General features: G+C 39.8%; 1 protein-coding gene across 1 annotated transcript; it reads right to left on the bottom strand.

The window, feature by feature from the left end:
- Positions 1-8,017: 8,017 nt before the first annotated feature.
- Positions 8,018-11,869, bottom strand: LOC110909660. The gene is made up of 4 exons (XM_022154497.2): positions 11,436-11,869; positions 10,580-10,895; positions 9,646-10,179; positions 8,018-8,275 (listed from the first exon to the last, which is right to left on the bottom strand). The coding sequence occupies exons 1-4, from the start codon at positions 11,849-11,851 to the stop codon at positions 8,171-8,173; spliced, it is 1,371 nt and encodes a 456-aa protein (XP_022010189.1). The 5' UTR covers positions 11,852-11,869; the 3' UTR covers positions 8,018-8,170.
- Between the last annotated feature and the right edge of the window lie 339 nt (positions 11,870-12,208).

Below are 12,208 nucleotides of genomic sequence, written 5' to 3'. Positions count from 1 at the left end.
CGGGGAAAGGTCCCACCATATCGATTCCCCATTGCTGGAAAGGCCAAGCAGTGGATACAGGGATAAGATCGTTCTTTGGGCGCAGGGTCTTCGGGGAGTGTCTCTGACATGAGTCACATTTGCGCAACTCCCTTAGGGCATCGACATGCATCCCTGGCCAGTAATAACCAGCATTCATAATTTTTGCGACAACCATGCGCGGTCCTGCATGGATGCCGCAGATCCCTTCGTGGATCTCTCTGATCAAGTAATTTGCGTCTTGAGCGTCTACACTGCGCAACAGGGGCCCTAGATAGGATTTTCGGTACAAAATACCATTATTCATTTCATAGTGCAAGGCCTTGTTTTGAATCTTCCTCACCTCCACTTTGCTTTCCGGGAGTATCCCGTCTTGTAGATATTGAATTATAGGGGTCATCCAGGATGGCTGCCCTACTTCAATCACATTTACTTGGCGTAGTAAGACTGATGGATTCTTGAGTACTTCAATCCTTACATCTTTGGCTAGATGTTGAAAGGAGGTTGATGTAACGCACGGCTCTTTTATACTTTCCATTTATAGAAAGCTTTGTTCGTATTTCTATCTTTGGAAACTTTGTAGTCTTGTAATCGTTCCTTCTTTGTAATCATTATCAAACCGAGACTTGGATCATTAATGAAGCTTGTATTTTGTTACATTTATGCTATACACACTCTATGTATGCTCGTATGTTCGACTTCGTGAATCAATCAATGTCTAATTGTTATTCTTGGAAACTATGTGCGAAACTTATAATTAAACTAAACTTATGCATTGAACGTGTTTTGAACGAGAACGATACTTAATTTCGACATTCATGCACTCAATTATACTTGGTTTATGATAAACATACTTGTCTTGCCCTTAAACAATGCTTATATGACAAGAACATCCCCTAAAAACTCTTAAAAAACCCTAAACTATGAACTACATGGGCCAAATTGTCATTTTTCAAACTTAATCCAGAAAATTGGACCCCGTCGCGTAGCGCGACGGGTATGGGGCTTGATGCTCGCGCTACGCGAGCCCCTGTTTTCGGCAGATTGTGTTTCTTGGGCTGATTATGCACGAAATCCCATTAACCAACCTCACCCAATCACCTTTAATCCACCTATAATCACCTCCAATCACCTTATAACTCTTCCATTATAAATACCCACCTTCTCCAACCCTTTTTACACTTTCACAACTCCTAAATCTTCACTAAATTGCTCTCTAATCATCTGAGAATCTGAGTTTTGGACAGATTCGTGAAGCTTTACTAAAGTGAGTGTAACTTGGTCATTTCTCAACCAAATCACTTGGTTCTTCTTCCTAATGCTTTGTTATGTCCTTGGGTTCGAATCCTTGGTTTTTCTTTGGAAGAATCATGCTTGGATTTGCCCTAAAATGGACTAAAACTTTCTGTTTGTTTTATATTATTCAAATGACATGTTATTTCTTATCCAACTTGTGTCTAACACATCTCAAACCAATGTCCTAATGCTTACAACCCCTCTTATGGTTGGTTAAGCTTAAAAACATGGTTGAGACATCTAAATCAGAGGTTAAAACCTCATAAACTTTCTGTTTTAATTAGGGTTTTACCCACAAGTAGTGTTCAAGTGTGAAACTTGATGTATGTGTGATGGTTGGTTTAGCCTAGGCTATCCTTCATAAGAATCCGCTCATTACTTGATGTTTTTCTATAGATTAGTTGTTGTTATTACCTTAATACTTGTATGTTCATGACCCTCCTTGTTGTTTATAACAACAAGTGTAGTGGTGAACAATAGAGGTGCCTAAATGGAAGCTTGTTCTTCCTACCTCATGTATGTATTCTATGACACAAAGAGGTACCTAAATGGAGACATTAATCTCCTACCTCATGCTTGAATCATAAGACTTGTAAACTATATAATATCTAAGTTATTCTATATGTATACATCTAAGTAACTAAGACTTGATGATGACTTAATAGTTATTTGTTAAGTGGACGTTACATCATCTATGACCATGCCCTTGTTACGACTCTAATGGATCTTAGAATCCATGAAATCATACCAACTCTTTTGAGTTTCAATAGTGTCAAGAACAAGAGTTATGTGTACAAGATGATTATTTTCACCTATGCTACTTTCTATATATTTTAAAAACTCCGAATCTATAATCTTCCGTTATACGCCAAACTCACACACCTTTGCTTTCCCGTGTAGAAGGACAAGGTGCTCCGAACTAATTCATCTACAAACTTGCTCTCGGAATTTCAAGTCACCACTTGTAAACCGTGAGTATACTCGTACTTTCCCCCTTTTATTTTTACTACTTTTGGGGTGTAACATGTTTACCTATTGAAACTTACACATGAACTTTTGTCTAAACACATGAACATTCCTATAACATGCTTGTATATGTGATGACTTGATACTTTAAATTTGGGTGATTCTTATGTGTTGAACTTATCATTAACCTCGTACGAGCCAAACCTTGACATATGTAGCGCTATAGGATTAACGACCCGCCTCTACTGAAACTTTGGTTATGTCATGAGCAAGTTGCATTTTCTTGGTTTGATATGTTATACACATGCCATATTTAATGTTTATCTTGAATCGCATGCTTGCTATGAGGAATTGTTCACACTTTTATCTTATGCTATGTATGTACCAAACTTGTATACTCGCCTTTGCTTTTGCATTGAATTGTATTTTAAACATGTTACAGGTTGATGATGATGAAATGAAAGAGGTAGCACGATGCCTAGATACACACTTTAGACGTTAGGTTTAATATGTTGTATCGAATTTTGGTTATGTTGGTTTGATATTTTGATTAAACTTGTTGTTATTTGGGATCTTGTATTGATGACTACTTGAAGTTGGGAAATGAAATTTGGATTATTAAATTATTGTCACAAATAGCGTTATGATGTCTCGAGCAATCTTCACACTTCGTCTCATCCCGATGTTTCCGCCATTGGTTGGGGTGTGACAGTTGAAGCGAGCTTGCTCAAAGCGTCTGCTGGTTTATTTTCAGAGCGGTTGATGTGAACCACCTTGTATGTCTTGAAGCGATGAAGTAACTCTTTCGCTTGTTCTAAATATAGGGCCATGACCTCGCCCTTTGCATCGTAAATTCCATTGGTTTGACTGGAGATTAGGAGTGAATCGACATGTGCTTGTAGATTTTGCGCTCCCATCTTTATGGCGAGGCGCAGGCCTGCCAGAAATGCCTCATATTCCGCCTCATTGTTGGTGTTCTTGAAGTCTAACTTGATGGCGTATGTAAATTCGTGCTTCTCGTGGCTCACGAGGCGCAGTCCTGCTCCTGCGCCGTCCTCGTTTGATGCCCTATCCGTGTACAACAACCATACCCCGTCAGATGTATCTTTCGTGGGAGTCTCAATGATTTCGCACTCTTTGACTTTTTCCACCGGAACTTCAGTGACGAAGTCTGCAAGGACTTGCCCCTTGATAGCCGGGCGCGGCTTGTACAAGATGTTGTGGCCCCCCAGCTCTATCGCCCATTTTGCTAATCGCCCAGACGTCTCTGGCTTTTGCAATATTGTGCCGATGTGAAAATTGGTAAGAACTGTGATTACGTGTCCTGTAAAGTACCTGCGCAGCCTTCTAGAGGCGTGAAGCAGCGCTAGTACCAACTTATCCATTGTTGAATATCTTGTTTCTGGGTCGGTGAGCACCCTACTGACATAATAAATTGGAGTTTGTACTCCGCTTCTTTCTACCATGAGTACCGACCCTACTGCCTTATCTGAAGAAGACAAGTATAGTAAGAGTGGTTCCTTTTCATACGGCGCGGTCAGTGTAGGGAGTTTGATCAAGCATTCTTTCATATGCTGGAACGCCGCTTCTGCCTCTGGCGTCCACTTGAACTCTTGTTTCTTTACGCAATTGCGCAGGGTGCTGATAAAAGGGTATGACTTTGCGGCGTGATTTGATAGGAATCGGTTGAGCGCGGCTAAGCGGCCGGCTAACCGCTGCATCTCCTTGATTGTTTTTAGCGAAGGCATTCGCTCTATTGCTTGAACCTTCTCTGGGTTTACTTTGAAACCGCCATTTGTGACTATGAAGCCTAAAAACTTCCCTTCTTCCATACCAAAGGAGCATTTGGCAGGATTCAATTTCATGTTCACGTTTCTCAACGAGTTGAATGTTTTCTCGATATCCTTCAGCATTTGGTCCTCCTCTGGGCTCTTGATCACCAGATCATCGATGTAAACCTCGATGTGCTTCCCAATATCATCAGCGAAGATTTTATCCATCAGGCGTTGGTACGTGGCGCCAGCATTTTTGAGGCCGAACGGCATCTTTGTGTAACAGAAGATACCAAGGTCGGTTCGAAAAGCTGTTTTGTCTTCATCTTCGAGTTTCATTTGGACCTGGTGGTACCCCTTGTAGCAGTCTAGGAAACACTTCCATCTATATGGTGCCAGGGAGTCTATCTTTTTGTCAATCTCAGGCAAAGAGTAGCAGTCCTTGGGACATGTGTTGAGATCAGTATAATCGACGCACATTTTCCATCCCCCATTTGACTTCTCCACCATTACCGGGTTTGCCACCCAACTTTGATAGCGTACCTCTCGGAGGATTCCCGCTTTTAAGAGCTCACAAACTTGCTCGTTCATTGCCTTTGTCTTGTCCGCTCCCAGACTGCGCCTTCTTTGCACCTTTGGTTCAACGGATGGATAAGCGTTTAAACAGTGTTCTGTAACATCGCGCGGGACACCGGTCATGTCTGCCGGGGTCCAGGCGAAAATATCCATGTTTCTGAACAAGAGCTGCTTTAGGTGTGTTCTGATGTTTGGCGAGACGGCGTGGCCTATCGTCACCGTTTGTTCGGGGTATTTGCGGTTAAGTATCCACTTTTCTGGCTCTGTTGTGGAAACCTTCGGCGCCTTGGTTGGACGCATGTCGTCTGTTGACATTACTCCCTTCCTTGCATAGATAATTGCCACCCCAGTTTCGGTTGGAAAACCAATTGCTGAGTGAGGGGTGGAAGTCACCATGTTGAGCTCTCCTTGGGTTCTCTCCCAATCAAAATATCTTGCCTTGATTTCACAGGCATTATCATGAAGTTTACCATTGTTGTTCTTGAATGCTTCCCATCAGAAAGTGTGAGAGGGAAGCTGATCTGGCCTAAAGGGAAGATCATTTCGTTGCAGAATCCTGACAAAGGATGATCAACTGGCTCTAGTCTTGCTTTATCTTCGTCATCGAACTGATTAAAACATTGCTCATAAATGATGTCCGCTGTACTCCCTGGGTCAATGAATACGAAATCTGTTTCGTAGTGACCAATAATACCGGTAATGACGACAGGGCGCGTTGCGCGCGGCCCCCCGCGCACTACCGGGAAGATGACCTGTTGCTCTTGCCATGCTGGGTCAAGAGGACGTTTGCCTTTATCTCGCGCGCTATATCTTGGTCCGTTGACCATGTGTATCTCTGAGGATGGTTCTGTCGTTAGGATTGCTTGATTCGCGCACGAAGATTGATTCGCCGCATCGATGGGGGTAGTCTGTTTGGCATACCACGAGGCTGGAGTGTCACCCTCGGGTAGCCCTAGTAGCGCTGCACTGTTCTGGGGTGTAACTGGGTTTGAAGATCCAGCACCATTGTTTCCTGGGGTAGCTGACTGAATAATGCGAGTGAGACTCGCGCGAGGTCCCCAGTGTTGGTGACTTCGATTTCACCAATTTTTTCGATTTGCTGGGTTTGGACATTCTGATTGTCCTCCCCCACTGTCACATGTGCGTTTGCTCCGAATCCAAATTCGGGAACGATTCCTTGACCAGCCGTGGTCGGAGGAAAAACAGCAAAAAGCTCAAAGAAAAGAAGATGAAAGTGGTTTGTAGAAAAAACCGGTGGGCGCCAATGAAGAAACACGGAACTAATCTTGGGTTAATTAGTTTGGTTTATGTTTCTACCATAAGGATTAATCTTCTTTGATTTCTTGAGCTCCTTAATGACTGATTATCCTGCAAAACAAAACACTGTTAGCTCGTTAAGAGGGTAATGTGGGGGTTTCCCTCTTAACCAGGCTCCGGCGTGAGAATAAGTAACTATCTCGAGGAGATTAAAGTGAGTAATGAGTGAGAGTGGAGGGAATAGAATGAATTAACCTGTGAATGAAGTGTTCTATTTATAGCCGGAGTGGTGTAGAGGATGTGGGTTGATGGGCCTTGGGCCGGAAGACGACAGTAGAACGGATATGCCTTTTGTCTCACTGGTGTCGACCGTTAGTGTGTTCTGGACGCCTCTCGGTGTTGGCGCACCATGAGTAGAGCCACGTGTCGCTGTTGTCGGTCTCTGTCATCAGCCAGTTAGTGGAGATCGTGGGGCAGGTGTCTCTGCCCCGTGATTGGTGCCACGTTGGCGTCCTTGAGTACCTTTTGTCTCCTGCATGTCAGATGATCGTGGAGCACGATTGAGCAGAGCCTGGATGATATGGATTGGCTCTTTTCATCTGACACTTGTACCTTTTGTACTCTAAGATGTCTTTACGCCGCGTCCTTGCGCGGCTCATGTTTCACATGGAACTGGCCTGCGCAAGGTATGGGCGCTTGGAGGCTCCACTTCTAGATGCTAAGTTGTTAGTTTGTCTCGTTTGGACCGCGCGCGACGGTGGCGAGTGCTGCTCAGCCCGTGCGGGATTGAGATCGGAAGTGTAATTGATTAAGGAGTATGGTCTGTCGCGCCGACCTGGAGGAAGGGTTGCGCGGGTTTTTGAGACCATACCCCTTCAATGATGATGGTAAACTCATGGTAAAACCAAATTTGTATGTAGAGGCGTCTCCATAAGTTTAGAGGTAAAAAAGGAATTTAAAAAATTATACGTGATAAATTATATATAGTATTCAAGATAATATGATTTATTTTTACCAATATGCAAATTTTTACTCTATAATTAATTTTTTTCGTGTGTTTTTTATTTGATAATAAAATTCATATATTTTCATTGTTAACCATTTAATATTTTCTTTATTCAACTCATATGATACACAAGTCTATTATGAATAATTCTGTCCAAAACCGGAGTTTCATAATCATATGATTTATATCATTTTTTAACATTAGACACTATTACAAGTATCGTACTCCTCCCTAAGCCCATGATTATTTCCAGGTAGGTTATCAACAAAAGTATCTTGTATTATCGCGTTACATTAAAATACCGTAAAGACTACGTTACATTAAAATATTGTAAAGACTTAAGATCACATAACATTAAAATAGTGGAAGGATCCACTAAAAAATGGGTTTTACCTAAATAGTATAAAAAGGATTGTAATATTGACATGTGACACTCTTTATAAAGTAGAAAAAAAAAGATATTTTGGTACTATAAAATTTTGGCCTTATAAGTAAATTAAATAATGACATATGTGTGTGTTTGAGATAAAAAGAGATTGGCCCGTTCAGCAAGGCCGAGGGAGGACGTTGGCGACGTGGACGACGCGGTTGGCGACGGTGTGGACGATGCCCGACCTGGCTCGCCGGTCCTGAGCCCAACCCACCCCGCTAAGCCTTAGTAAAAAAAATCATTCTTAAAACAAAATTTTCTCTTAATTCATAGAAATGAAAAAACAAGTAATTAAATAAAGAGTTAATTTCACAAATGGGTCCTATGGTTTATATCTAGTTTCGCCTTTAGGTACTAAGTTTTTTTTTAAAAGGTTTAGGTTTTATGGTTTCAATTTTGAAACACCTTTGGGTACTAACACCAAAATTATCAATATAATGACTAAAATACCCTTCAATTCTTTTTAATTTTATCAATGTAACACCTAATTTTATTTTAATTTAAATCAATTTTACAAAAATCTATTTTTTTATTTTCATCTTTTTATTATATCTCTTATTTTCATCAAACTTTTAACCTTTTCAATATTATTTTTCCCCCACTCTGATAAATTAGTAATCCATTCTTGATTTGTTTGATCGATCATTTGCTATTTATTCAGCAGGTTTCAGTATAAGCCACAATTCAAACCGGTTAGGACGGCTTAAAAAATATTCAAGCCAACACTCAAAAGTGTTAAAAATAAATTGTCTACAAGACCAACCTAATGACTAATTTGAATTGTTCTACGCTTTTTAACTGGACCGTGAACACCCTTGCATTAACACATAACATATTATTAAATGAATACTACCGAATCAGTTCATCTTCATGACACTCCCTTATGCCAATTTCCAACTCTTCACGCCACGATGATGGTAACACGTCGCAACACTGTCGTCTTGGCGTCACCAACTATTAAAAAACAACCCAAATAATCATATTTATAGTGATTCTTTTTATAATATCCAATCTTTTTGTTCATTTTATAGCAACTTGGTATTTGTATTAGCAAGGGTGTTTAAGGTCTGGTGCGGCTCGATTTAGTGAAGTCATGACAATCTTAGGTTGATATGTTGACTGTGGTTTAAAAAACAACAAACTAAACAAGTCAGTTGCTTGGGTCGGCTTAAGCATGCAAAACAGTTCAGTTTTGCAGTTAAGCGATCTGAATTGTTTTTCTTTTTGTAATTCAAATTAGTTAGTTCATTTATTTTTAGTCCAATATAGATGATACAACTTATGATGCGTAGAGTGCAACTAAATGAAGTATAATGGCACCATAAGTTCGTAATTCTATCATCCTAGCTAAGAAAGTTTACGATCCGATTCACTGATATTGATTAAAAAAAAATATTGCCTTAAACTGCTAACTGTTGTCAGCGGAGACCCATGGGAGGGGCTAAGTGGGCGATCGCCCAAAGCCCCCACTCTCCGGAGGGAGGGGGGTATGGTATTATATTTTTTAATATTTTTTTATATTATGTATATAGTTTTTTATTAAATAAAACACTACAATATTTAAAGACCATTTTTTTTATTAAACGCATTAACTTTTTAATTAGTTTAGTCTTTAGACCCATTAGACCATCAAATCCATTTTTAAATTGAACCCAATTACCCATTAGCCCAATAATGTTGTAAACTAAACATTTAAATTTATGTTTAAACTCATTAATAAAACAAAACTTGGCGTCAACAAAAAGAAAAAAGTCCAACTAGAGGCCCGTTTTTTATATTCCCCCATGTCAGCACTCTCGAATTCTTAGGGATTTTCAAGGGCGGCCCTGACTAACTACTGTTTGAGAAAACAGACAAACCAAACCGTAGGGTTGGGTGGGTTGATCGGACTGACTGGTTTCAGCGATTTGACGATTCGGTTTTTACAAATAAACCTAATTTTAAAACTTTTTCTTAAATCGTTAGTTTTTGTTAAATTCTTCAAAATGATAAAACCAGTGGCGGAACCAGAACGATTTAGTTAGGGGGTCATCATCATAAGCTTATATTGTACATTGGTTCAAATTAGGGGGTCCATCTCTAAGTTTGTTCTTCAAAAACTCAAAATTTATAAATATAAATTCAAAAAGTTCCGGTGACCGGAGGGTCAACGGACCCTCTTGACCCCCCTCTGATTCCGCCCCTGGATAAAACCAGTTCATGAAACGCCGAACCGTAGGTCAAAACATAAATCTGAAACGAGACAAGCTGACTGACTTTCTTTAGTTTCAACGGTTTATGAAGACTCTCAAGTCATACATAGGTTATAAGTAAGTTCATGTTACCTGTTTCATGCTAAGGTTCAATTTTTGAGCATGCACTTTGACCAATTCAATTTCTCTTGGAGATCCAAGGGTGGTTGTGCAATTCCCCTTTTCCATTGCTCTATAAATACTTATAGTCTCATCTCCATCGCGAACCGTAGTGTTCATATGAAACACCATTGGTCTTTTACAAGGATCTTCATCATGTTCCCTCGTGTCAAAACTAAATAACGTGCTCAACAAGCTACCTTTTCGCCACGGTCTAAAGGTTTCAGGGACTCGAAGCACGTCCGGCAAGAGCACATGGGTATCAAACACCTCAACCGCGTATCCCCATGAGATTGAAATCGTCCATGAAAACCAACGATCGTAGCAAACTGTTTGTTGTAAGATCCGGTGAGGATCTAACTCTGCGGCTTTGTACAAATGGCGTATCGCGTCTCTATTCGTCATTTTTGGGAAAATCGGGTCTAGGTAATCGGTATGGTGAAGACTTACCAATGGTGCCATTGGATGTGCTGCCAATATTCCGAATGGATTTCCCGCCATATCCATCTGAAACAATAAGAAAACTCAAAAACACCTATAAAAATTGTCGCATCGTCACCATTTTTTTTTAACAATTCATCCCTCCCTATATATATTGTACACCAAAAAGAATATGCGGCACACCGCTTTCCTTTTTGGAAGGTGTTCTTGGATAAGAACACCCTCCAAAAACCAGCGCCGGCTCAAGGCAGTGAAATAAAACTAGGGCCTTGGGCTCCCGTTTCTTTAGGCCCCACCAAACTCTAAAAAATATATTATATGTAGGTTATTTTGTCTTTAAGATTGATGTATACACAAACATGATATAAGAATAATAGGATCTAAAGCAATTTTGTTTGTTTGTTTGTTTCTTTATTTATTTATTTATTTTTACGAAAAGGGCCTCAATTTTACGAAAAGGTTTTACCTGATGAAAACCAGATTCTCTAGTAATACCAACTCCGAGTTCAGCTAAACACGAATAAATTCTCCCATCGCTTCCATACAAATGAGGGTATCTCTCCAAACACGAATCAAGCACCTTCGCCAACGTTTTTGCTAACGGATAACTGATCGCGAATCCAGCTCCACCAAACGCCATCGAAAATGAGAAGAGTCTGTTCTGTACAAAGCTCTCCGAGTTCGACCCAATGAAATATGGCAGATCATGATCATATTTCGATAGCGTCTTCACCAAATTTTCTGGAAAGAACAATGTATCATCGTCCCCAAAAACAAACCACCTGAACACATAGTACCGAAGAATCAATCACAAACGTTTTTAAATGCTAATTAATAAAGCGTTTTTTTTTCTTTTATCTGTCTGTCTTCTTGCTAGTCGGGTTTTTATATATTCTATATAAGTGTTTTTTTTTCTTCTATCTGTTTGGCTTCTTGCTAGTCGGGTTTTTATATATATTCTATATAAGTGTTTTTTTTCTTCTATCTGTCTGGCTTCTTGCTAGTCGGGTTTTTATATATTCTATCTGCCGTTAAAAAAAATAAGCATGTTTTACTTATGTTCATCTAGTTTCTTGCTAGTCATGTTTTTATACATTTTATTTGCAGTTAAAAGAAGACGTATATTTTACTTCTTTCCGTCTAGCTTCTTGCTAGTCCGACTTTTATATATTCTATAAGTCGTTAAAAAATTATAAGCATTTTTTAATCTTTTTCCGTCTTAACTTTTGCTAGTCTGGTTTTATATATTCTATCCGCCTCAAAAAAAAAAAAAAAAAAAAAAAAAAACATTTTTTACGTTTACTTCTTACTCTTGAATTCACCTGACGTTTGTATGGTTTAATGCAACGGTTTCGGAGACGACCCGAGCGACCCGTATGGCTGACCGGAAACCCCCACGCCAAGTATAGCGAAAGCGCGAAGTATCATCGGATATACAAACAGGCGGGAGAAGCGAGGTGTTACTATCATCCAACGGAACATCAAGAAAGACACAACCTCGCATGTTATCCGGTTTCCACCACATTGTAACGTATTCTTTGCTTTCAGGCCACGTTTTTGCATTCGAAGCGATCCCAAACACGATGTGATCGATGGAAGTGGGATACGAGAACTGATCAGCTGCGTGCGACAAGATTCGGGTGTTGGGTAGAAGCAAAAATGATGAGAAGAAGAGATAAAGGATTAAACCAAGAGAAGAACATGTGAAAATGAGGTTTATTAGTCGATAATTGAACATGGTGAAATGGGTATGAAGATTGACGTACAGATTCAACTGTTTGTGAATGGCGTTAATGGTTGATTTATAATATGATTTTAAGGGTTCAACTGTTTCAAGTTATGGAGTGTAGATGAAGAGATTGAGAACATGCTTATTTGGAGAAGTAGAGTTGAAGGTAGAATAGAGTAGTTAATATAAGTCAATGGTGGTGATTTAGTTAGTGTTTTTTTTTTTTCTAATAATTTTAGAGGCTGGATAAGGCTTAGGATCATTACATAAGAGGAGGGGGGGGGGGGGGGGGGGGGTTACAGATTTATTGGGTTTCCTTCAAAATTGGTGTATAGACATCATTGCCTAGTGAAGATAAATATGTTC

Source organism: Helianthus annuus, chromosome 15 (assembly GCF_002127325.2).
Source record: "Helianthus annuus cultivar XRQ/B chromosome 15, HanXRQr2.0-SUNRISE, whole genome shotgun sequence".
Classification (NCBI taxonomy): Eukaryota; Viridiplantae; Streptophyta; class Magnoliopsida; order Asterales; family Asteraceae; genus Helianthus; species Helianthus annuus.
The sequence above is the reverse complement of the archived record's forward strand: the minus strand, read 5'-3'. Positions and strand labels throughout refer to the sequence as shown.